Below are 24567 nucleotides of genomic sequence, written 5' to 3'. Positions count from 1 at the left end.
TTCATTGAGAGAACATGTAAACTCCACACAGAAAGGCAATGCCTGGGATTCTAACACAATTGTTGTGTTCTCTGGTTGTTTTCTGACCCACATGCAGAATAAAGAACAGGCCGCAGACTAAAATACATAACAATTTACAATATTTACAAAGAAAGGTGCATTGGGGGTTGGGGCAAGTATGTTTGAGACTACCGTGTAAGTCAGTCATCAATCGCTGAATGTTTTTTCTGAAACTTCTTATTTCCATAGCAACATGATGTTCGCTACATCCAATAACAGAGATCCTCTGAACTGTAAGATGATTCACACTCACCCAAAACACATTCATACTTTAGGGCCACAGCAGTAGGACTATCACCCCAACATGGAAGCTGGGCTATAAATACTGTAATGTGTATCTCTGATCAATTTAATGTTTTGTTTAATTCTGCAAATAAAGTTTGAAAAAACTAGAGTCAACCTTATTTAGTTTTTATTAACTTTTGATAGCTAGCACTAGAAATTCAGAAAGTGACTAGGTGTAGATTACATGGACCTCAATTAACCTGATCCTTTTATGATCTTATAATATCAAAATATTAAAATCTTAGTGGAACTTTTATGTGAACATTTTTTGAAACCAGAAGCAGGTTGGTTGTCCAGGATTTTTTCTTCTTTTTTGCTAGATATTCATAACATAGCCTTCTAAGAGACATGCCTATTATCCACATGGTAGGCTGGTAGTCAGCTGTTTTACTCTGTCAAGGTCAACCAGTCCATTACTAACACGCTGAATACATCACCACCTCTTCCAGATATAAAATGTTTTAGTTTTTATTCATCCTCTATTGTTCCTCAAAGATATGAAAAAACTGTAACAGTTTAAAAGTCTGTTACAGTTAGTCATTAGTCACATCAAATGATCTTGATACATGTTAGCTATGCATCAACATATAGTGCTTTTGTGCAACACCTAATATCAAAACACATTTAGTGTACAAACAACAACAAATGAAACATGTCTTTCTCTATTTACTGTCACAAATAGTAATACAAAAGCAATTCTATTTTCTATTTCTATTTTTCTCTGCCATTAGGAATAACATCAACATCATTCATGAGGTCATCAACTATAGACAAACACAATTTCCATTTAAAAAATTGCTTTTAAAAGAAATTGCTAAACAATGTTCATGGCCCCACTGGTATATGTGTTAGCAACTCAAAATGCTCTAGGCTTCAATAGTATTTTGCCAGGTCAGGAATTTGAACAATAGAGGGGTACACTGTCTTTGTCTACTGTCAGGTATAAATATAAGATACTCAGGCAGGCAGGGTATCAGTTCATCTACAGTACTCTGAGTGACCTGACAAGCCACCACCACCACCATGGGCAAGGTAAAAAATTTTACATCAATGGTAGATTAGCTACAACACTCATCTGGCAATGCTTAACCACTGTGATATCTAAATAAACCTTTTTTCTCACAGATCATCTTCTACGAGGACAGAAACTTCCAGGGTCGCCACTATGAGTGCATGAGCGACTGTGCCGACATGTCCTCCTACCTGAGCAGGTGTCACTCTTGCAGGGTGGAGAGCGGCTGCTTCATGGTCTATGACCGCCCCAACTACATGGGAAGCCAGTACTTCATGAGGAGAGGCGAGTACGCTGACTACATGAGCATGATGGGCATGAGTGGTGGAATCAGGTCTTGCCGTATGATCCCTTCGGTATGTATTAGACAATAATTTATTAATTTCCAAGACTGAGGCAACTAGAAACTGGATTTTCATTATGTTTATTTGCTGCAAACAGTACAGGGGATCCTACAGGATGAGGATCTATGAGAGGGAGAACTTCGGTGGTCAGATGTATGAGATGATGGATGACTGTGACTCCATCATGGACCGCTACCGCATGTCTGACTGCATGTCCTGCCATGTGATGGATGGCCACTGGCTGATGTACGAGCAGCCCCACTACAGAGGCAGGATGATGTACATGAGGCCTGGAGAGTACAGGAGCTTCAGGGAGATGGGATATGGAGGCACGAGGTTCATGAGCATGAGAAGGATCATGGACATGTGCTAATTGTACAATTTTAACTTCATAAAATAAATTAAATGGTACACATTTATTGATCTGTCTACAATGTTTTAATTATTGTTAGTGTTAGTCGTGATATAATTATTTTAATCATAACTGGGCTCAATGTTGGTGTGATAAAAGGAAAATTATCTTAATTTAAGCTTTAGGTTACAGAACTATGATCAATTTAAACTTCAATTTAAAAAAATCAAGGAAAATTGTTGTATTTACAAAAAAGTTTCTTAATTGAGAAGTTTCATTTTTAATATTTATCACCTAAAGGTAAAGGTAATTTTATTTGTATAGCACATTTTCACCAACAAGGCAATTCAAATTGCTTTACAGGCATTAAAAGGAAATACAAACAAAATAATAAACCAAAAGAAAGAGCAAAAGAAGAAAAAGCTAATAATGTTGATCCAAAGTAAATAAACTAGATACTCCTATTCAGGGTTGATAGATAAGTGTAAGTAAGTATCCTCTGGTCTAATACGTACTCAGCATTGGGGAAAAAGTTTTCTTCCAACATTGCCCTGTGTTCAGTTCCATCCATTTTCCCCATCAACTCTGACCATCTTCACTGTCCTTGCTGAAGAAAAGCACACCCACAGCATGATGCTGCCACCACCATTTTGACAGAATGGATGGTGGATTCAGAGTGATGTGCAGTGTTAGGGTTTAACATTTTGGTTAAATTAGTAGCTTCTTCCTCATGTTTGCTGTGTCGCCAACATGAGTTTTGTCAAAAACTGCTAAAGGTTTTCTTTTAATAATGGCTTTCTTCTAGCCACTGGTCCATAAAGACCACATCTATGCAGTAAAGGCTAATAGTTGTCCTGTAGGCATATTCTCCCACCTGAGCTGTGGATCTCTGCATTTGGTGCAGAGTCACCATGGGCCTCTTGGCTGCATCTCTAATTAGTGCTCTCCTTTCTCAGCCTATAAGTTTAGGTGGACGGCCTCATATTGGTAGGCTTACAGTTGTGCCATACTCTTTTCATCTCTGGATGATGGATTGAACAATGAGATGTTCAAATCTTGGGAAGTTTTTTGATTGCCTAAGACTGCTTTAAACCTCTCTACAGTTTTCTCCTTGACCTGTCTGCTTTGTTCCTTGGACTTCATGATTCTGTTTTGTCCTCAATATTCTCTTAACAAACCTCTAAGCCATCAAAGAGCTGCTGGATTTGTACTAATATTAGATTCCACACAGGTGGATTCTATTTAGTCATTAGCAATCATCAGGCAACTTCTGACGGCAACTGGTTGCACTCAGAGGAACGGGGGCTGAATACTTTTGCACACTTTTCAGTTTTTTATTTTTAAATATTATTTTAAAATAATGTATAATTTTCTTTCTACTTCATAATTATATACCACGTTTTTGTTGATTTTGTTCATGTTAAATACCAATGAAATATATTTATGTTTGTGGTTGTAATGAGACGAATAAGGAAGAGTTCAAAGGGTGTGAATACTTTTGCAAGCCACTTTAGTTATGGGAACATCACTCATTTCATTTATATTTAAATGATATATTCTAGTTTTGTTATTGAGAATGATTGATCTTTCTCAGAAGACTGAGGTAGTCGTGAAGTTCCACAGGGTTTCTTTATCCTGTACGCTCAGGTTGGAGTAAAATAATTTGACAGCTGAATTTCCTACTCTATTACTGGTAATACATTGCTATTCATCCATTTTCTAACACGGTTATCCCTATTGGGGTTGCCAGGCGTGCTGATGCCTATCTCCAGCAGTCAACGGGTGAGGCAGGGCAACACATAGACAAACAGGACAAATAATTATACATGCACTAATACCTAAGGAGAATTTAGAGAGACCAATCAACCTAACAGTCATGTTTTTGGACTGTGGGAGGAAGCCGCAGTTCCCAGAGAGAACCCACGCATGCACAGGTAGGTTCTGTGCAAACTCCAGGCAGAACTTGAACCCATGACCTTCTTGCTGCAAGGCTACCAACTGTGCCACTTTGCAGTCCCCACTTTGCTAGCCATAAATCCCAATAAATCTACAGTAATATAATGGCAAGCATGCCAGAACAACATAAAGACTGGATGATAGTTATTAGGTTGAATCATCTTAGAATCTTATGCAAATTGTCCAGTCCTGTGATTTCCAAACTATCTATTCCTTTTCTAGTGGTGGTGTAGTTTAAATGATCAGAATTGGTAAAATGCAAGGTGAAGAAAGAGAAGGAAGAGTTAAAAAAATAAAAGCATTTAAACTAAATAAGACTGGTAAATTGGCTGATCAAAATTATAAGACTACAGCCTTAAAACATTCAAATATGTGCCGAAGTCTGGCTTTGATTATTATTTTCTGTCAGTCTTTCAAGGTACTAATGCCCCAGTGGCAAAGTTGAAATTCATTTCCGTCTTTGAACACAGTAGGAAAAATCAGCAAAAATTCATCAAAAGCTCATCATTACCATGGCTGATTGCAGTAAGAAAGTCATTTGAAATTATTGGAGACTAAAGTCAAGACGTAGATTCAACAGAATTACAACCGTGCCGAGCCAGGGATTCAAATAGCTATATAGCTACTACTGGGCATTGCACAGAGAAGAGGTTAAAAAAAAAACAGTCACTCCACAGGTTACTTCTCCAACCTTCCCACAAAGGCAGTCCTTAGGACTTTGTAGGGAGCATCAACGTTAAGACATTGGAAGGTGGAAATTAATCTGGATGTTCCTGATGTCTTCCAGTCTTCAGCACATGTCGCTGGACAGCTGGATACAATTGGCTTGATTTGAGAAACACGAAACCTGGGATGGCCACAAAAGTGGAATGGAAATTTTAGGAGGGCAAAGGAACAACTGATAGAATATATTTCTATCAAAGTTAGACTTTTTACTCAGACCTGTAAGACACTGTCACAATAATGCAACTAAAATTAAATTTAGCTGATATCCGCTTATTTTGATCATGAGAATAGGTTTTGGCCTGATGTTCTCTGTAAGGCTACATGGAGTCACTGTAAGAACTTTAATACTGGGGTGATGTGTTCTAACTTCCTGGTTTTAGCAAGAACACAAGCAGCTGCGCTCTGGATCAGCTGCAGCTGTCCGATGTTTTATTCAGACCTGCAAGACACTTGCCATTATGCAACTAAAGTTAAATGCATGGATGTGTTTTTCATAATCATCCATCCATCCTGTGACAGCTGTCCTGACTGTCACACACAGACACTATTGGTAATGGTTTTCTGTTTCCCTTAATATTACTTTATATATTGATTAGTGAGTAGTTTAGATTTTTATCTTTAAATTTGTTTTCATTAGTCTGACTCTTTAGTTAACTATTTGTTGTGCACCCATTTAGTTAACTTTATGTGTCAGTTCTTTGTATATTTTGTTAAATATAACAAATAAATTTCTTTCTTTTGAGTTACCAGTTTCCTCTGGACCTGTTCCTGAAAATCATACAGATGAGCTCCAGCTGATTGGTGTCCATATATGGGCTTTTCCAACTTCCTCAGCGGGCCATTCCATTTGTTCACCAGGGGAGGGGGAAATTTGGTCTTTAGTTTAATTTTACCATTTATTTAATGTTTCTTCTTTTGGAAAGTTGGTTAAATTCTGATATTTATTTCATGTATAGATTTAGTAATATTCTGACCAATATTTGTTAGGTTTTTGTGTGTTTAATTACCCCCTAGTGTGTGTTAATGGTTTGATCAGCCACTATTTAAGTTCCCCTCATGTCTTGTCTGTTAGGTCAGTTTGTGCTTGAGTTTGTTCTGTTACCACTTGAGTTGTACTTTGTTATGTTGACCTCAGTTTGGGCCCAATTTATCATTTTTGGATTTTTTTTGTTAATAAATTAAGATTATATTTTCAATTTTCTTCAACGTCTCTGGCTGGTTTATGCAAAACCTTCACACATCCATTTTCTAACACCCTTGTCCCCAGTGGGTTGGGGAGGGATGCTGGTGCCTATCTCCAGCGAACGTTTCGGGCGGGAGGTGGGGTCACCCTGGACAGGTCGCCAGTCTGTCGCAGGGGGTTTTCAGAATCATTTGGGGACATATTCTTTGGGTGTCCATCATCTTTGTAAGAGAGACCCAATCGCTAAGCATGTTTGGTCCCTTCAGGTTGAAAGGTCAGACAGCCCAACTGGGGTTGTAAAAACCACATTGAATCGTTTGGTCATCAGGTGTCCATCACCACTGCAGGGGAGACACAGACAGTAAGCAGGTTTGGTCCCTTCCAGTCAACAGACCAGCCAGGATAGTAAAAACGAACCTCGTTCCCCTCATTTTACACCTTTAAATGGTATAAAATTCTGAGTTTGTGGTTTTCCAGACAGGTCAAACTAATGTCCAATTCTCAATTTTGCCAGGGCACCATTCCTGCCGGGATTGAAACCAGAGCACAAGACACAAGACTTACAAGAGGAACACATAACGTGAAAAGGTCAGGCCCAGCTGTCTCCAGAGCAAAATTACTGCTGAGATATAAATCAGAACACAAAACAAAACCAGACATGATGGAACAACAAGGCTTGGTCACCAGAGATTTAAACAAAAGAATCAAGACTTAGATACAGAAGTATGTATCTGAGTACTATGGAGTCTTAACAAGACACAGGCCAGCAAATGTTAGCTTCCAATTGAAGTTTTCCAAGAATACAAACTGTCAAAAAATACTATTCCATTGAGTTTATTTATTTAGTGCCAATTCACAACAAATGTTGTCTCAAGGCACTTTACAAAAAAATTAAAATTAAAAATTGATTCAATCACACATATATTTCAATTGATCCTAGTTCTCAAACAGTATGGTACATTATGCTCAATATGTTATTCAGAAGTTTTTAATGAAAACCAACAAATTACATCGAGTCATGGACTTGCAGCATTCCTCCTGGATGAGAACATAGCAACAATTGCTTGCATTGTGTTGTTGACTTATGAAAATATTTCTATTCCTTTTGTGTTCTATCTATGACAGGAAATTCAGATCAGAATAATCAAAACAAAGGACTTAACATTGTCACAACAGACTATTTTTTACCTTGACTGGAAACACTGTCAACATATGCCACCATTAAACACATGCAACAATTTTAGATTCACCTTTAACTTTATAAACTAATAAAGGTCAGATAACCCCTATGGGAACACTATGTGCCATAAGACAGGAACATACCATTTTTAACAGTCACATGGCTTAGTCTATTCACATGTTACGGGCACTGTCAAAATGCTGGATGTACATACATGACAGGAAGGCTTTTCCAAAGAGAAAAAGGTTGCTGAGTTGGGAGTTTCACAAAAGGGGGTCCAGTAGTTCTTTACATTAGCTCAGGTATAAAAGGAAAGCGTTAAACCAGGTAGGAATGCAGTACAGGAGCAAGAGCAACCACTCATCAGCAGCCAACATGAGCAACATGAACATGAGGGGCAAGGTACAACATCTTTAGTTAATTAATAAATGCAGTTTTCCTTTGCCAATTTTACGCTGTTTGATTTCAAAATACAATTCTCTCTTACCCAGATCATCTTCTATGAGGATAGGAACTTCCAGGGTCGTCACTATGAGTGCATGAGCGACTGTGCTGACATGTCCTCCTACATGAGCAGGTGTCACTCCTGCAGAGTGGAGAGCGGCTGCTTCATGGTCTATGACCGCCCCAACTACATGGGAAACCAGTACTTCATGAGGAGGGGAGAATACGGTGACTACATGAGCATGATGGGCTGGAATGACTGCATCAGGTCCTGCCGTATGATCCCCATGGTAAGAAATCTCATCTCTAGATAGAATATACTTTTTCTAGCTACAAACCCAATCTGATGTTTGTTTGAAAATGTTTTTCAGCACAGGGGATCCTACAGGATGAGGATCTACGAGAGGGAGAACTTCGGTGGTCAGATGCATGAGTGCATGGATGACTGTGACTCCTTCATGGACCGCTATCGCATGTCTGACTGCATGTCCTGCCATGTGATGGATGGCCATTGGCTGATGTACGAGCAGCCTCACTACAGAGGCAGGATGATGTACATGAGGCCTGGAGAGTACAGGAACTTCAGGGAGATGGGATATGGAGGCATGAGGTTCATGAGCATGAGGAGGATCATGGATTCCTGGTATTAAATATGTGTTCTTGAATACCACTGAATTAAAATTTTCCAAACTACTGGTATCTTTGCTGTGGTTATTTATCAAGTAAAAGGTTATCATAGAAACAGTATCACAAAAATACAAAGTTTATATTCTCAATGATTAAGCACATTTTTTAGGACTTCAAGTTATCTGGCTGCACCTAAAACAAGATATTAGTATTTTGACATCTGAATTACAAAGGAAAGACTACAGAATGTGTTGGACAAGATGAAGTAAGTGAATTTGTCTTAAAAAGCAGGATATGCTCTTATCAAAGACATGTGAAAGAATAAATTTGTTCTGTTGCAGTTAAGTTGCACATCAGGTGACAAGTAAGAGTTACAAAGCAATTTTGTAAGACTTCAAGATGACAAAATCCAGAATGGCAGCCATTATCCAAACAAGAAGATTCCTGGAGGCAGTATGCAAAACATAAAATGAAGGACTCAACCGGGGCTCATCATGGGAGAACAAAAGGAAAAAACTAATTGCCATTTATCACAAGTGCTTGATGAGAGCATTTAGGGTTAGGTAGCAAATACTTTTTAGTGTAGGCCATGATGGATAGCTTTTCTCTAAATAAATATAAAAAATTCAGAAAGGCACTTTGTACTTTCTCAGGTTATTTTTTTACTTAAAATGAATTTTATGAACGGAAAAATTAGGTGTAACAGAAAGTAGAAATCTGAAAGAGAACAAATACTTTCTCACAGCACAATATTTACATTCTTTGAACTTTTCTATATTTTGTTGCATTGCAGCCAAAATCAAAAGCATCTGTCAGACAAACACAAAATACTGTGAGGTGGAAGGAAAATTATACATACTGTATCTTTCAAAATCCATGAAGCAAAATAGCTCATGCTCAATCAGAATGGATTGGATTGAGCTATGTCAGTGAAAATTCTATTTCAAGCAGGAGAATGAAGAAGACAAACCTGCCAAACAGCATCTTTAAATGAAAGCATTTCAATGGTGTAATTACTGTATTTACACAATCTCTACCCATGGAGCGTAGTTTAACTATAGTGTCTATCCATGTCAGGTACCTGTAAAAATATTTATGTTACCGCAATGTGAATGAAGTAAATAAAGCCTTGACATAATTAAGAAGTTAGCTAATGGGCACATCAAGAATATCACTGAATGCATTTGGATAAAAATAAAAACAATAATTATAATTATATCCAAAACATGCAATACAGTTATATCCTCAAGAAGACAGCTAAAAGCTAGCACACAGAACTAACGGAAGAAGAAGGCTCAATCCTATTATCAAACCAATGGTCAGGACCTCGTCACTCAATTTATGTCTAAAATAAGCTTTTGTCATTTTATTAACAGCTTTCTGCTTTGCTGTGTACTTAGTTTCCATAAAGAGAAGGAACTCACCCCTCAGTCAGACAAACTCTTTTGGGAAACCCCTCTTAATAATGCTGGAGGTTGCTGACGCACTCATCCATAAATGGTCTGTGCAAACAGACTTTCCCCCACTTTGGTGGGTACATTCCAGAGAAAAATAAAGTTTAACCAGACACTTTGAAGGGACTTCAATGTCGGGGGTGATGTAAGGAATTGTGTGCATCAATACGTACATGCTAGAACCCAACATTTTGATTTGCCTCCTTGCAACTTCGGCATAACTGAACTTGGACTACAAAATTGCTGCAAGGGAAAAATGGCGGATTAGCAGGAAGTCAAGACAATATTTAGCAGTTCCACAGCAAATGCACTGACGTCAAAGACAAGAAAACATTATAGAGAAAAATGAACAAACTGAAAAATGTAACCCAAAAAGAATATAAAAACACCATCGCGCACCGGGGGCAATAAATGTAATTTTTTTTACACTTCTAGAAAATCAAAATACTCAAAAAATCTATTCAAGGGCTAAAATAGTAAATTTTGCATGATATGTCTCCCTTAACACTGAAACAAGCAATGAGAAAAATTCTAAGCTGAAATAATTGAAGACATCAACGGGGGTGCCGTGGTGGCGTAGGGGATAGCACGACCCATATTTGGAGGCCTTGAGTCCTCGACCCGGCCGTCGAGGGGTTCGACTCCCGGACCCGACGATATTTGCCGCATGTCTTCCTCCCTCTCCTTCCCCCTTTCCTGTCAGCCTACTGTCATATAAGGGACACTAGAGCCCACAAAAGATCCCCTGGAGGAGTAAAAACAAGAAGACATCAACAATCCTTGAGTCTTTGCCACAGTTGACAATCCCCCCTGTGACTGTAGCATCTGAACTCCACACAAGCAGAGCCTGTAATGAATTTCCCAATTTCATTATAAAGAACGTTATAAAAGCAGAGTGTTGATCAACAACAAGAAATTCAGTACTATGAATGCTATGTCCAATTAAAACAAATGTACAAAAAATGGCAATATTATACCAACTAAGCCATAAAAACTTTAAAAAATATATAAAAATCAGTTAAGCTCTTCTTTCTGCTGTCTTGATACAACAAAACTGAAGTTATTTTATCATGTTTTTTAGACTTAACGAGGAATGATCAATTGTCAACAGACAGCTCCAGCTACTACGACTATCAGAAGCCTAACTCATAATATGGAATGAGTTTTGGACTCACACCTGAACTTTCAGAGACGCATACAGATTATACATATATATAACACAAAATCCTACTTCTAATTTACGCTACAAACGCTGCCATCATATGGCAATTGAACTGTATTCAACCATGTTAAATGCCAATGAAATTAAATTATTTAAATTCAAGATACAGGCTTGAACTTGAAAGTGTGTACAATGAGATGAAAATAACATGATGGCTTTTTTTTTTTCAAATTACCGAAGACAAAAAAGACAAAAAGTAAACATGTGCCTCCAGAGCATACAACATGATACGGTATAATACAAACCCAAAAATATGTGAAGTTTAAAAAAAGTCTACTTACATAAACACTAAAAATAAAAGGCTTTAAATACTATTCTTTACAGTCACATGCGTAATTCCCATGTTCTAAGCACTGTTTAAAGTGCTATGTGTTCATATATGACCGACAGGTTTTTCTAAAGACTAATGACAAAAAACCAGGCATGTTACCTCGGCATTCTGTGCAACTCTATGGTAAGTTACTGAGTTAGCATTTCCATAAAAGGGGGGCCACTTACTCTTTACATTTGCTCAGGTATAAAAACAAAGAGTTAACCAGGTAGGAAGTCAGTACACGAGCAAGAGCAACCACTCACCTGCAGCCAACATGAGCAACACCGACATGAACATGAGGGGCAAGGTGCACAGTTCTTTCTTAAAATGCAAATAATTATTTTACTTCAGGTCACTCAGGTCATTTTTCTATAGATTATCTATTTTTATGCTACTGATTATTTAACTAGTATTGAGTATATAGCACTGATGTTATTTCACTCTTTTCCAGATCATCTTCTACGAGGATAGGAACTTTATGGGTCGTCACTATGAGTGCATGAGCGACTGTGCTGACATGCACTCCTACATGAGCAGGTGTCACTCCTGCAGGGTGGAGAGCGGCTGCTTCATGGTCTATGACCGCCCCAACTACATGGGAAACCAGTACTTCTTCAGGAGGGGAGAATACGGTGACTACATGAGCATGATGGGCTGGAGGGACTGCATCAGGTCTTGTCGTATGATCCCCATGGTGGGTTAGAATTTAAAGCTAATCTCAACTATGAACATAGGGACATCAGTAATTAAAATTTGCATTCCAATCCTTTTACAGTACAGGGGATCCTACAGGATGAGGATCTATGAGAGAGAGAACTTCGGTGGTCAGATGCATGAGTGCATGGACGACTGTGACTCCTTCATGGATCGCTACCGCATGTCTGACTGCATGTCCTGCCATGTGATGGATGGCCATTGGCTGATGTACGAGCACCCCCACTACAGAGGCAGGATGATGTACATGAGGCCTGGAGAGTACAGGAGCTTCAGAGAGATGGGATATGGAGGCATGAGGTTCATGAGCATGAGGAGGATCATGGATTCCTGGTATTAAATGTTTATTGCTCAGTGCCACTAAATAAAACCATTCTGATTAACTAAAAATGTTGTCAGTATTGTTGATGTGAACATAGCATCACAAAATAGCATCATACAATTTACTTCTGTTACTTCCTTCATTGGCATTTAAGTATTTTTCTAAAAACTATTTATTTTTCCGTTCTGTGTTTTTGGATGAATACATTCATCCCATTATCACAAATCCTGAAGGGTAGCTATTCTGGTTCTCTACTGTACAATTTTGGCTGACTTTCAATTTCACTGTGGAACTTCTATCAAATAGTGTTCTGTTGCTTGGGATATTCCATATTGGTAACGCTACTTTGATTTTGATATATTGGACACCATTCTGCTATACCTGCCTTTGTCAGGATCTGTGTTTTCTGTGTTCATTTAGAGTGTTCTGTGTCCTTGAGTCTCTTCGTTGTCCTGTCCTCCCCTTGATTGTTCCCAGGTGTGTCTCGTTCTGTGATTACCCTCCCATGTATTTAACTCCACCTGTGTTCCTTGTTCGTCGTCGGGTCCTCGTCAATGTTACGTCAATGTCTAGTCCGTTCGTCGTCGGTGTGTCTCTGTGCGAGCTGCCGTGTTACTGGACTTATTTATTATTAAATCATCATAATTCATCTAACCTGGGTCCGCTGCATCTGCCTCACCACTCTCACCACCCGCACTTCATGACAGCCTTAACATTCACATTTTTGAATAGTCACCTTTCCATTGTTCTAGTCACCAACTTCTTGTCAGTTGTTTTACCAAAATGTTTTTATAAATGGGTACCAGGTCTTATTAGCATTTTGCTATGATGGATTAATGTTTAAAAAAAAAGGGCTAAACAAGCTAAACACTAATTATTACACTTTGAAGCACTTGGTAAATTACCACCAAAACACAACAAAGTGTCATTTTGAGATTTAAAAAATCTCTTAAAGAACAACAGGATACATCCAACACACAACTTGCTTCCTAATTGGCTTTTGGTTTGTAACATCTTCCTAAAATACAATTCAGGTGTCTACAAACAGCTGTGAAGCTTTGCTCAAAACAGTGTACATAGCATACTGGCATGTTGAACTGTTGTGATTACACAAAGGAATCTGCATGCCTTCAAACTGTTCATATAACAGTGGTAGGCCCATACAGTGTGTTTTGAAACGTGATAAAGGGATTATTGTCCGTCACTATGTATTGTCTCTTCAAATGTCCTCATTGTGTTGACTTACATAAGTCTTCTAGGCGATTGTGTCACATGGAAATGTGCCAAATAACCCTTTGCACTCTATAGGCCTCCATGCCATGATGCTGAGTGAGGGATTTATACAATGAGAGCCACAGATTCTTTGAGTTAGATCAGGTATAAAAGTAGCAGTTAAAACAGTACAGCCGCTAGTGTAGCTCAACTCCATTGTCACAAGAATCAACATTCCCGCCACAACTATGGGGAAGGTAAGCACACTTGCCCTTTTTCTACTTTGTACCATTTATGAAACTTTCCATATCTTATTTAAAATTGTTAATATCAATTCACTTCTTCCTAGATAATTTTTTATGAGGACAGAAACTTCCAAGGTCGCTCATATGAGTGCATGAGCGACTGTGCCGATATGTCCTCCTTCCTGAGCAGGTGTCACTCCTGCAGGGTGGAGAGCGGCTGCTTTATTGGGTATGATCGTCCCAACTACATAGGAAACCAGTATATTTTCAGAAGGGGCGAGTACGCTGACTACATGAGCATGATGGGCATGAGAGACTGCATCAGGTCTTGCCGTATGATCCCCATGGTACACCTAAAACTTCTGAGGATTTCTAAGGTGACTGTTGAAGGATTAAAAACGAAATCTACATGTGATGTGTTGTGTTTTTAACAGTACAGGGGATCCTACAGGATGAGGATCTACGAGAGGGAGAACTTTGGTGGTCAGATGTATGAGCTGATGGATGACTGTGACTCCATCATGGACCGATACCACATGTCTGACTGCATGTCCTGCCATGTGATGGATGGTCACTGGCTTATGTACGAGCAGCCGCACTACAGAGGCAGGATGATGTACATGAAGCCTGGAGAGTACAGGAACTTCAGGGAGATGGGATATGGAGGCACAAGATTCATGAGCATGAGGCGTATGGTGGACATGTAAAAACAAGTGTTTGTTACAAACACACAAGTAAATTAAAGTTTCAAAATGTTCCATATTGTTGAGTCAAATTATCTTCTTTTGGGTGATATGATTTGTGTAATATTTCTATGACCTCCATACCACTCTAAAGTCTACCAGCAACATATTTGACAGTGGGCATGGTGTTCAGAGTGATTTGCAGCGTTAGTTCTCTACCACACACAACGTTTTCCATTTTGGCCAAAACGTTAAGTTTTGGTCTGGTCTGACCAAAGCTCCTTCTTTCACATGTTTGCTGTGTCACCAACATAAGTTCTGTCAAACTGCTAACAGGACTCCTTATGGTTTTCTTTTAGCAATGGCTTTTTTCTAGCCACTTTTCCATGAAGACCACATCATGCAACCCATCGGTGGAAAAATGATGACCTCTATTGGTGAAAAATATAACACCAGATGTACATTTTTCAAGTAATTATGATTAATAGGAAAATTACATATTTAGGCCAATTTGTTCTACTAATCCTGGATCCTTTTAAGTCCCGATAATGCACTTCGTGAGTTATTGGGGCAAAGACCCTGCTTGAGGAAAATAGAGCCATGTTAAAAGTTAGTAGGAGTAGAGTGAATGCATAAACTTATTATCTGGGCTATGGAGAAGATGTTCTCAGAGGAATGGAGATCTCCTTCATGGGTTCCAAGTTAGCATATGTCCCTGAAAGAATGTACAGCTCCTTTATGTTAAGGTTGATGAAATACTTAAAGGATAAAGAACATAAATTAAGAAGGGTAAAGATAATTTGTGTAAAGAATTTATAGGCTGCAGAAAGAAATTAAAAATGTTTTAAGTGGTGGATGACTGAATAAAATAGGATACAGAATGCAAACAAAGAATGAGCAGAAAGGACAAAACTGGTGGCAGAACAGAAAATGCTTCTTGGCCTTCTGCATCCACACCTCTGCCCTGACCCCTGCCATTACCATGTCCTATTGCTGTATCACCTGTTAAAAGACCCTACCAACCATCTTCTATCCCCTTTCCTATTCCTTCTGTGCCTGAGATAGGGGTGAATACAATCATCTCTAGATACAGAGGATGAAGCAGAAAGACTCTAGATCAACCATATATCACTTTCCTCACTGTGTCAGGACTCACTGGAGTCTCACTTCACAGAGAAAATGTTGTCCAGTTTTCTGTCTTTGTCCGGAGAGAAAACTGGACAAAGAGACCTGGCAACCTGACAACCAGATGATGACTTTATTTACAGCCTTCTGGAAAAGGTCACTCTTCAACGAAGTCTCACCAACCATGCAAACTTTGATGTACATTCACCACCCGGGGGAGACCCTACTGCGCAATGCCATCTGGAGTAATAGAGAATGTTGTTTTGTTGGCTTTGCACAGGGTTTTCTGGTTTAAGTCAGCAGACTTTCTAACATAAAAAAATTATACTGTGTGGAATCTTCTGAGACACGACTTTTCGAGGTATTTTAAACAGTCAAGGACTGTAGGCTGCTAATTTGTGACTATCACTCTTGTGTTGGGATCCAGAGGGTATAGATAGACACTTGGCTTGGGGCAAACCACTAAGACAGTCTTGGAATGCAGGCAGTCCAATATATATAGGACTTGGATTTCAAAAGACTTTAGGCAGCTAATTTGGGATTAGTACTCTGGTGCTGGGATCCAGAGCTAATAAGGAAGCATTTGGGTTGGGGCTGAAACTAGAACAGCCTTGGACTGTAGTCAGCTAATTTAGGATTTAGAATTAATAGGATCCAGAGGTAATAGGGAGGCACTCGGCCCAGGGCCAAAGCAACTTAGTTGAGGACAAGCTTCTTTACTGTTTTTAATATTGCACCATCATCAAAGGACTGTAACATGACACAGTAACTGAACTGAAGTCTAACTGTTGGTCTACAGTAGCATTTCTCAACGGGGGCAGTATCACCCCCCGGGGGACGTGGTGTTCAGAGGACGGCAGGGGGCGCTGGTGGAAATTTTTACAAAAGGGCGGTGCTGCGATTCCTTTTGGGGGCATTTGCTCGAAGGTAAACTTTACATCCTAAATGCACAACAATATCAGTTTAGACTTTGAGCAACTTGCTAAAAACTGTATTGTGTAACATTAAAACACGCTTGGCTACAACTGTATCGATGGTAGCTCTTCTTCCGTGTTTGTTAGCTTCTTGGCGCAGTTCCGTTCTCCTGCTACTAGTAGCTTCATCGCATCAGTTCAGCATTACACAGGCTGATGACGTTGCTGTTATTCACTTATCAGGTCACATGTCTGATTTTCAAATGTTTTATGTTTTATTGAGGATTTTTGTACATATGTTTTGGCAGTGCTGTGATCATGTCAAAGCAGCAACTTATATTGAAAAGTGTTTTAATGTCTGTGGTGATACCACAGAGAGCGTTCATTTTATAGAGTTAACATCGGTGCTGTAAGTGAGCCGGTATGAAACGGTAGTACCACGGCACTTTTGAATTTTAATCATCAGAATACCGGGATTTTTTCCATTGTTTTTAAAGGTTTACAGTACAGACCAAAAGTTTGGACACACAGTTGTGTCCAAACTTTTGGTCTGTACTGTATGTCAGTCTGCTTTTCTCCATCAATATGCTCCTCGACCACTCCGTACCGTATGGGGTAAAAAGAAAAAGAAAAACGACACACGTTGAACAAAACTCTGAAACAGGAGAAGCAGAGCGGAGTAACGAACTAGAGGTGAATCAGGATCAGAGAATCCAGCGGTGAAGAGTGAAAAATCAATACAAGCGTCAAATCAGGTAAAACTTGTGATGATTAGGCGGCGCAGCAGGTGAATTAGCATGATGAATGAAGATTACTGGTGGTGAGCGTCAATACAAACTAGCAACAGGAAAGAAACTAAAGAGGAAAGAGGACATAACAATAAACCAAGAGAGGATAATACTAATCAAAGAAAACTAAATGGAAATTAACAAAGAACAAAATGCAAGAATTAACTAAGAAACTAAAGTAAATACAGAGGAATAAACTGGTATGGCAAGGCCTTTTGAGCAATAATTAATACAGACGACTTTTTGGCAAGAACAAACAGACATTGTTTTCAGATAAAAGGTAAAATAACATTGTTGAAGGGTCATAGGTTTGTTGAGAACACATCTAATACTAAGAAGAAATATACTTTGCAGACAATAACAATAAGGAACTTATCACTTATTTATGTTTTTGATTAGTTTTGATATATTTATTTCTTCAATATTATTTTTTATGTCAGTGTTAATGTCATGAGACTGATGACTCCATGACACTTTCAATCTGACTCATTACGATTTGATGAAGAACCAGCTTTGTTCTTTGTAGTTTCTGCCTAACTATTAATCTATAAATCAATAGTCAGTTCTATATAAAGATATAATCCATGTTTCTGTCCCATATGTGTATGGCATTAAAATAATCTGGAACTTTTGTTTTTCCAAAGCACTGGTTTGCACAGTAAGCCCCATGTGGGTGAAATTTTATGGATGATACTCTGATGTCCCATTCTCCTGAAGGCAGCATGGAGCTACACCACCAGAATCTGACAGAAATACTGAAGAGAAGAGTTATGATTGACATAATTGCAATTCTATCCATGTTTTAATATTGCAGAACACTGTCTTTTCCAAATAGTTCAAAGTTTAAACTGGTATTGCTGTACATCTTTTATCTGGTCATTTTGTGCAAGATTTAACAACTGACATCAGAAAATTGCACAGAATAGGAATATTTTTTTCAACTCTGATTGGCTGCTGTTAGGCCTACCGATTTTAAGTTGAATGCTCATTCATTGCATTTTTTGCAAAATTGCAAAAAAAAAATTCTATTCATATGGCTTTTTTGTTCTCTAGGAAATCATTTTTAATGATAAATACAGAAACAACCATAAAAATCAAAACATCAACAATAGTGACAGTAATATTACTAGTAAAATAATATTCAGTGCAAAGTATCCTACATCTTCTTTGATGGGGGGCGGTGAGGGACCTGGATAATGGATAAGGGGGCGCTGAACCAAAAAAGATTGAGAAACACTGCTATAAAGAATTAACTGAAAAATTTATTGTTAGCTTACACTATAAAAGCTTGAATGGTCTTTCTCCCTTGTTGCTGTTGGATTTTCTCCAGCCTTATCTTTCTTTTCATGCCCTTATCAGCCAACAATCTTCTTTTAGTTGATCCAAAAACAAGGCGGAAGTTGAAAAGAGATTGAGTCTTCTCTGTTATGACTCCCAAACTTTGGAACAAAATAGTTCTAGACGTTGTACATCCATCTTTGCTTTCCGTGTCTAAGTCTCTTTCAAAAGCACATTTTTTCCATTGTCTTCTATTAGTTGTGGCTTGAATTGGTCTTGTTTTCTCTGCTCTATTTTTGAATGTTTTAAATATTCGTGTATTTTGTTTGCTTGACTATTCGTTTTAATATTAGTATGTACATCATTTTGGCAAACTTGTTTTTAAATGTGCTTTATGAATATATAGGATTTGGATTTGAAAAGTCTAGTGATTTTTTTTTTATTCTCACATCTTTTACGAAAGTAAACCATGGGGGTAGCTTATGTTATCTATGAGGAGAATATTAGCTAAAGAATGATTTATTGTCGTTATAGCCAACTTAAATTAAGACAAAGTCAAAGATTTAATTAGTCTACCATTTATTCATCAACGTTTCCCCCACTGATTGACTGACTGTTAGTTCATTTAGTCCTTATAAATAAATAAATATTTTATATTATGTTAATTTGTGATGAGTAGATACTTTTCTCCAACTAATGTAAATTATAAAATGTTTTGTTACAATGTTTTCAATGTCACACCAAAATGTAAATTTTAGATAACCACTGAGGAAACATTATATATCTTACATACAAGACATCAACACATTAATATTAACAGTTACATGATACAGCCTATTGACGTGTTACAGGCACAGTTCAAAATGCTGCTTGTTCATATATGACAGAAAAGCCTTTCTAAAGACCAAAGACAAAAAAAAAAAAACTAAACATAACCTCAGCATTCTGTGAAGCTCTATAGCATGTTGCTGATTCAGGGGTTTTGTTATAGGGGCAGTCAGTGGTGCTTTACATTGCTCAGGTATAAAAGGAAAGGGTTAAAACAGGTAGGAAGGCAGAACAGGAGCAAGAGCAACAACTCATCTGCAGCCGCCATGACCAACACCAACATGAACATGAGGGGCAAGGTGGGCAATCCTTAAGAGATGAATAAATTATATATTGTCAATTGTGTCAAATGTTCAATTCTTTCTTTCTCAGATCATTTTCTACGAGGATAGGAACTTCATGGGTCGCCACTATGAGTGCATGAGCGACTGTGCTGACATGCATTCCTACATGAGCAGGTGTCACTCCTGCAGGGTGGAGAGCGGCTGCTTCATGGTGTATGACCACCCCAACTACATGGGAAACCAGTACTTCTTCAGAAGAGGAGAGTACGGTGACTGCATGAGCATGATGGGCTGGAGTGGTTCAATCAGATCTTGTCGTATGATTCCCATGGTGGGTTGGAACTCATCAGGTTTGTAAAATTGACCTGAAAATGATACTGAAACCAACCTTTGAATTTTGTCATGCAATTCCTTTTACAGCACAGGGGATCCTATAGAATGAGGATCTATGAGAGGGAGAACTTTGGTGGTCACATGCATGAGTGTATGGATGACTGTGACTCCTTCATGGACCGCTATCACATGTCTGACTGCATGTCCTGCCATGTGATGGATGGTCACTGGCTGATGTACGAGCAGCCCCACTACAGAGGCAGGATGATGTACATGAGGCCTGGAGAGTACAGGAACTTCAGGGAGATGGGATATGGAGGCATGAGGTTCATGAGCATGAGGAGGATCATGGACTCCTGGTATTAAATATGTCATGTTTAATGCCGGTGAATAAAAGTATTTTGAAATTATGATAATTTTGTCATGATTGTTTATTAACACATGGTCCATGAGGTTCATGAGCATGAGGAGGATCATGGATTCCTGGTATTAAATGATTGACTTCACTGAATAAAAGTAATTCAAGCAAATGAGATTGTTGTCAAGATTATTGAGCTACTGAAAGTTTAACTGTAAGAAATATGAGACAAAAATCGGAACTAGTTTTACAGAAACAAAAGTATTCAACATATGCAGGAAGGGCGGTGAAAAAATAGAAAATTTATCACTTATCAGAAAGCGATCCTGCTCCTTGTCATTGCCACTGAATATCAGCTAGTTCAGTCCGAACTGATGGCCTATAAAAATGTGTGTCTTTTACCAAGGTGTCACACAAAGAACATCTCAGAATAGGTAAAAGCAAAGAACTCCGTCAAGACATCGATCCATCCATCCATCCATCCATTTTCTTCCTCTTATCCAGAGTGGGTTCATGGGAGCAGCAGCCCAACTAGGGAGAACCAGACTTCCCTCTCGCTGGAAACTTGGGCCAGCTCCTCTGGGGAATAAAACAAATAAAACAATTCCCAGGCCAGCTGAGAAACATAGTGCCTCAAGCCTATTCTTGATCTTCCAGAGACACAGTCCTAAAGTTACCAAAATGGATCACCTCAACACCTTGCGTGCACCTAGAAATTCTGTCCATAAAAGTTATGAACAGCTTTGGTATTAAAGGGAGTCCAACTCTCATCAGAAACTTGCCCGATTTACTACCAGCATTGCACATCAAGCTCTGACATTAGTCATACAGGCACATAACAGTCCGTATCAAAGGGCCTGGTTTCCCATACTCCTGGAGTACCCCTCATAGGATTCCCAGAGGGACATGGTCAAACGTCGTACACCAAGTTCACAAATCACTTGTAGACTGGTTGGGAGAACTCCCATTCACCCTTCAGGAACCTGCTGAGAGTGCAAGTCCAGTGTTTAATGACCAGGACAAAAACCACACTCTCTTTATGGGCCAGCACAAACCCACAACATTGGGAACCCTGAGGAAAAAAGAGCCAATCTCATCCACCCCCAAGACTGACCACCTGGGTAACTTCACAGACATTCTTGTGAGATTGAGGAGGTCTTCAAAGTTTTGTGCCCAACGACCCACAACATCATGAGTTGAGGTCAGCAGCACACCATCTCCACTATAAACAGTGTTGGTGGTGCACCAACCCCTCTCAGGGAGATTGGTTCTAGAGGCAGAACTGTGTGTCCAGGTGAGCCAGGCTATTTTTGGCCTGAACCTCTCAACTTCGCACACCAGCTCAGGTTCCTTCCCCACCTAGCTCTTGGGACATTATATGTCCCAAGAGATATAATCTCTTATCACTATGGTAGTTCTATGTCCCAAGAGCTACCATCAGTAGCCAAGGATCAACCCACCAAGTTCCCCGCCCTTGAGGACCATTGTGTGATCCCACATTGCAAGACCTTAGAAACCTTATAACTGCAAAAAGTTCTGATGGCATTGTTTACAGAAACATTTCTAAACTTTTGATCATTCCAGTGAGCACTGTTGGGGCCTAATGTAGAAGTGGAAAGTACATAATTTAACCATTAACTGGCCATGACCAGGTGTTCTTCACAAAATTTGTGATAAGGAGTGTCAAATATTATCAGAAGAGTTTTACGAAGAGCCAAGGACCAGTTGAGAAGAGCTGCCAAAAGACATGGAAGTATCAATTGTTTTATGTCAGGATCTGTGTTTTTCTGTGTTTATTTAGAGTTTTCTGTGTCCTTAAGTCTCTTCGTTGTCCTGTCCTCCCCTTGATTGTTCCCAGGTGTGTCTCGTCTCTGTGATTACCCTCCCATGTATTTAACTCCACCTGTGTTCTTTGTTCCTCGTCGGGTCCTCGTCAATGTTAGCTTCTTTGTCGTCAGTGTGTCCATGTTCCTGCTGCTCGTTGTTTGGACGGTGATTTTCTTAATTAAATTATCATCATTCATCATACCTGGGTCCGCTGCGTCTACCTCACCACCTCACACCCGCACTTCATGACAGAAGGACCCGACCAGACCGATGGTGAGACAGCAGCTCATGGCCCAGCACGACCCGGAGGTATGGTTCCAGCAGCAGTTGGAGTTGGCTCAGCGGGATCTCTACAGGGACGTTGAGATCCTGCCATCTCCGCTGCTGCTGGAAGAGATGGGACTGGAGTCGGACTACACCCTGGCGATTAGCCAACGCCAGATCCTACCAGTCCCCACCCCAAAGCCCTCCGGATTCGGCCCCCGCCGTTACTCACGCCGGGGGAGACAGCGACGTGAGCCGCCGGTGAACCCGGCCCCTCGTCGCCTTCCGGATCCGTCACCTCCGCTGTCAGCCCGGAGACGGCGACGTGAGCCGCCGGCAGACCCGGCCCCTCGTCGCTCTCCGGAGCCGCCACCTCCACGGTCAGCCCGGAGACAGCGACGTGAGCCGCCGGTGGACCCGGCCCCTCGTCGCCTTCCGGAGCTGTCACCTCCGCAGCCGGTTCCCAGGCTCCGCTCCGGCTCGCCCCCGCAGCCGGCCCCGAGGCTCCGCTCCGGCTCACCTCCAGCCGGCGCACCCGAGGCCGAATCAGCCGGCGTTCCAGCCGGCGCACCTTCCGAGACTCCCAGTGTTCCTTCCGAGACTCCCAGTGTTCCTTCCGAGACTCCCAGTGTTCCTTCCGAGACTCCCAGTGTTCCTTCCGAGACCCAGACCCCCAGCGTTCCTTCCGAGACTCCCTGCGTTCCGACTCTGACCTTCTGCGTTCCTTCCGAGACCCTGACCCTCTGTGTTCCTCCTGAGACCCAGACCCTCTGTGTTCCTCCTGAGACCCCGACTCCTGAGACCCCGACTCCCTGTGTTCCTCCAGAGACTCCCTGCGTTCCTACCGAGACCCAGACCCCCTGCGTTCCACCCGAGACCCTGACCCTCTGCGTTCCATCCGAGACCGAGACCCCCAGTGTTCCGTCCGAGACCGAGACCCCCAGTGTTCCGTCCGAGACCGAGAACCCCAGTGTTCCGTCCGAGACCGAGAACCCCAGTGTTCCACCCGAGACCGAGACCCCCTGTGCTCCGACCGAGACCCCATGTTCTCCACCAGAGACCCTGCCTCGTCGGGGGGCTCGTCGTCGCCATCTGTGGGCGGCCCCCGGGGCTCATCATCACCACCTCCAGGGCCGCGGATGGCCGCTGGACCGCCTCCTGGGGTCCCGCCTCCGGGGTTCCCGCCTCCAGCGCCGCGGACGGCCGCCGGACTGCCTCCGTGGTTCCCGCCTCCAGCGCCGCGGACGGCCGCCGGACCGCCTCCGTGGTTCCCGCCTCCAGCGCCGCGGACGGCCGCCGGACCGCCTCCGTGGTTCCCGCCTCCAGCGCCGCGGACGGCCGCCGGACCGCCTCCGTGGTTCCCGCCTCTGTGGTTCCCGCCTCCAGCGCCGCGGACGGCCGCCGGACCGCCTCCGTGGTTCCCGCCTCCAGCGCCGCGGACGGCCGCCGGACCGCCTCCGTGGTTCCCGCCTCTGTGGTTCCCGCCTCCAGCGCCACGGACGGCCGCCGGACCGCCTCTGTGGTTCCCGCCTCCAGCGCCGCGGTCGACCGCCAGACCACCTCCGTGGTTCCCGCCGCCGCGGACGACCGCCAGACCACCTCCGTGGTTCCCGCCTCCTTTGCCTCCGCCCACCCTGTGGGTAGTTTTTGTTTGTTTTTGGACTCTTGGCCCTTCCTGTGTTTCCGCCCACAATGGTGGGTTGTTTTTTGTTTTTTCTGGACTCTGGCCCCCCGTCCAGCGCCCCTCCGCCCACCCTTGTTGTGTTTTTGTTTTGTGGGCGTCTGGTAGCCGCCCTTGAGGGGGGGGTACTGTCAGGATCTGTGTTTTTCTGTGTTTATTTAGAGTTTTCTGTGTCCTTGAGTCTCTTCGTTGTCCTGTCCTCCCCTTGATTGTTCCCAGGTGTGTCTCGTCTCTGTGATTACCCTCCCATGTATTTAACTCCACCTGTGTTCTTTGTTCCTCGTCGGGTCCTCGTCAATGTTAGCTTCTTTGTCGTCAGTGTGTCCATGTTCCTGCTGCTCGTTGTTTGGACGGTGATTTTCTTAATTAAATTATCATCATTCATCATACCTGGGTCCGCTGCGTCTACCTCACTACCTCACACCCGCACTTCATGACATTTTAAAGAACACAATAACCAACTCCTTCAGCAATCACAGCTTCTAAAAATTGCATGCACGCTCACCTGCACAACTCCATTGCATATTGAAGCTTGTATAACGTTTGGTGCATT

The 24567-nt window shown here is 41.3% G+C and overlaps 2 protein-coding genes across 10 annotated transcripts in view; both read left to right on the top strand.

Annotated features, from left to right (window-relative positions):
• Positions 1 to 1320: 1320 nt before the first annotated feature.
• On the top strand, positions 1321 to 14413 carry LOC116723500 (gamma-crystallin M3-like). Of its 3 annotated transcripts, XM_032568506.1 has the most exons (4): positions 1321 to 1377; positions 1471 to 1713; positions 1799 to 2030; positions 14318 to 14413. In XM_032568506.1, exons 1-4 carry the CDS (start codon positions 1369 to 1371, stop codon positions 14356 to 14358), a joined length of 525 nt encoding a protein of 174 aa, XP_032424397.1. In that variant the 5' UTR covers positions 1321 to 1368; the 3' UTR covers positions 14359 to 14413. The 3 variants fall into 3 exon arrangements, with proteins under 3 accessions (XP_032424397.1, XP_032424396.1, XP_032424398.1); XM_032568505.1 differs by lacking the exon at positions 14318 to 14413 and having other exon boundaries at positions 1799 to 2120; XM_032568507.1 differs by lacking the exons at positions 1321 to 1377; positions 1471 to 1713; positions 1799 to 2030 and adding exons at positions 13655 to 13663; positions 13756 to 13998 and having other exon boundaries at positions 14086 to 14413.
• Positions 7427 to 24567, top strand: part of LOC116723494 (gamma-crystallin M3-like) — a 32221-nt gene continuing 15080 nt past the window's right edge. The window contains exons 1-4 of one of the 7 annotated variants that reach the window (XM_032568483.1): positions 7427 to 7500; positions 7590 to 7832; positions 7914 to 8182; positions 12203 to 12262. In XM_032568483.1, coding sequence (XP_032424374.1) covers positions 7432 to 7500; positions 7590 to 7832; positions 7914 to 8182; positions 12203 to 12212 — 591 coding nt within the window. In that variant the 5' untranslated portion in view covers positions 7427 to 7431 and the 3' untranslated portion in view covers positions 12213 to 12262. Of the gene's footprint in view, positions 7501 to 7589; positions 7833 to 7913; positions 8183 to 11381; positions 11466 to 11609; positions 11853 to 11933; positions 12263 to 19489; positions 19567 to 19639; positions 19883 to 19971; positions 20296 to 20337; positions 20371 to 24567 lie in introns of those variants that run through there. The other 6 variants (XM_032568492.1, XM_032568485.1, XM_032568493.1 and 3 more) reach the window with 6 other exon arrangements.

The sequence above is a fragment of the Xiphophorus hellerii genome, chromosome 7 (genome assembly GCF_003331165.1).
Source record: "Xiphophorus hellerii strain 12219 chromosome 7, Xiphophorus_hellerii-4.1, whole genome shotgun sequence".
Taxonomy (NCBI): Eukaryota; Metazoa; Chordata; class Actinopteri; order Cyprinodontiformes; family Poeciliidae; genus Xiphophorus; species Xiphophorus hellerii.
The sequence above is the reverse complement of the archived record's forward strand: the minus strand, read 5'-3'. Positions and strand labels throughout refer to the sequence as shown.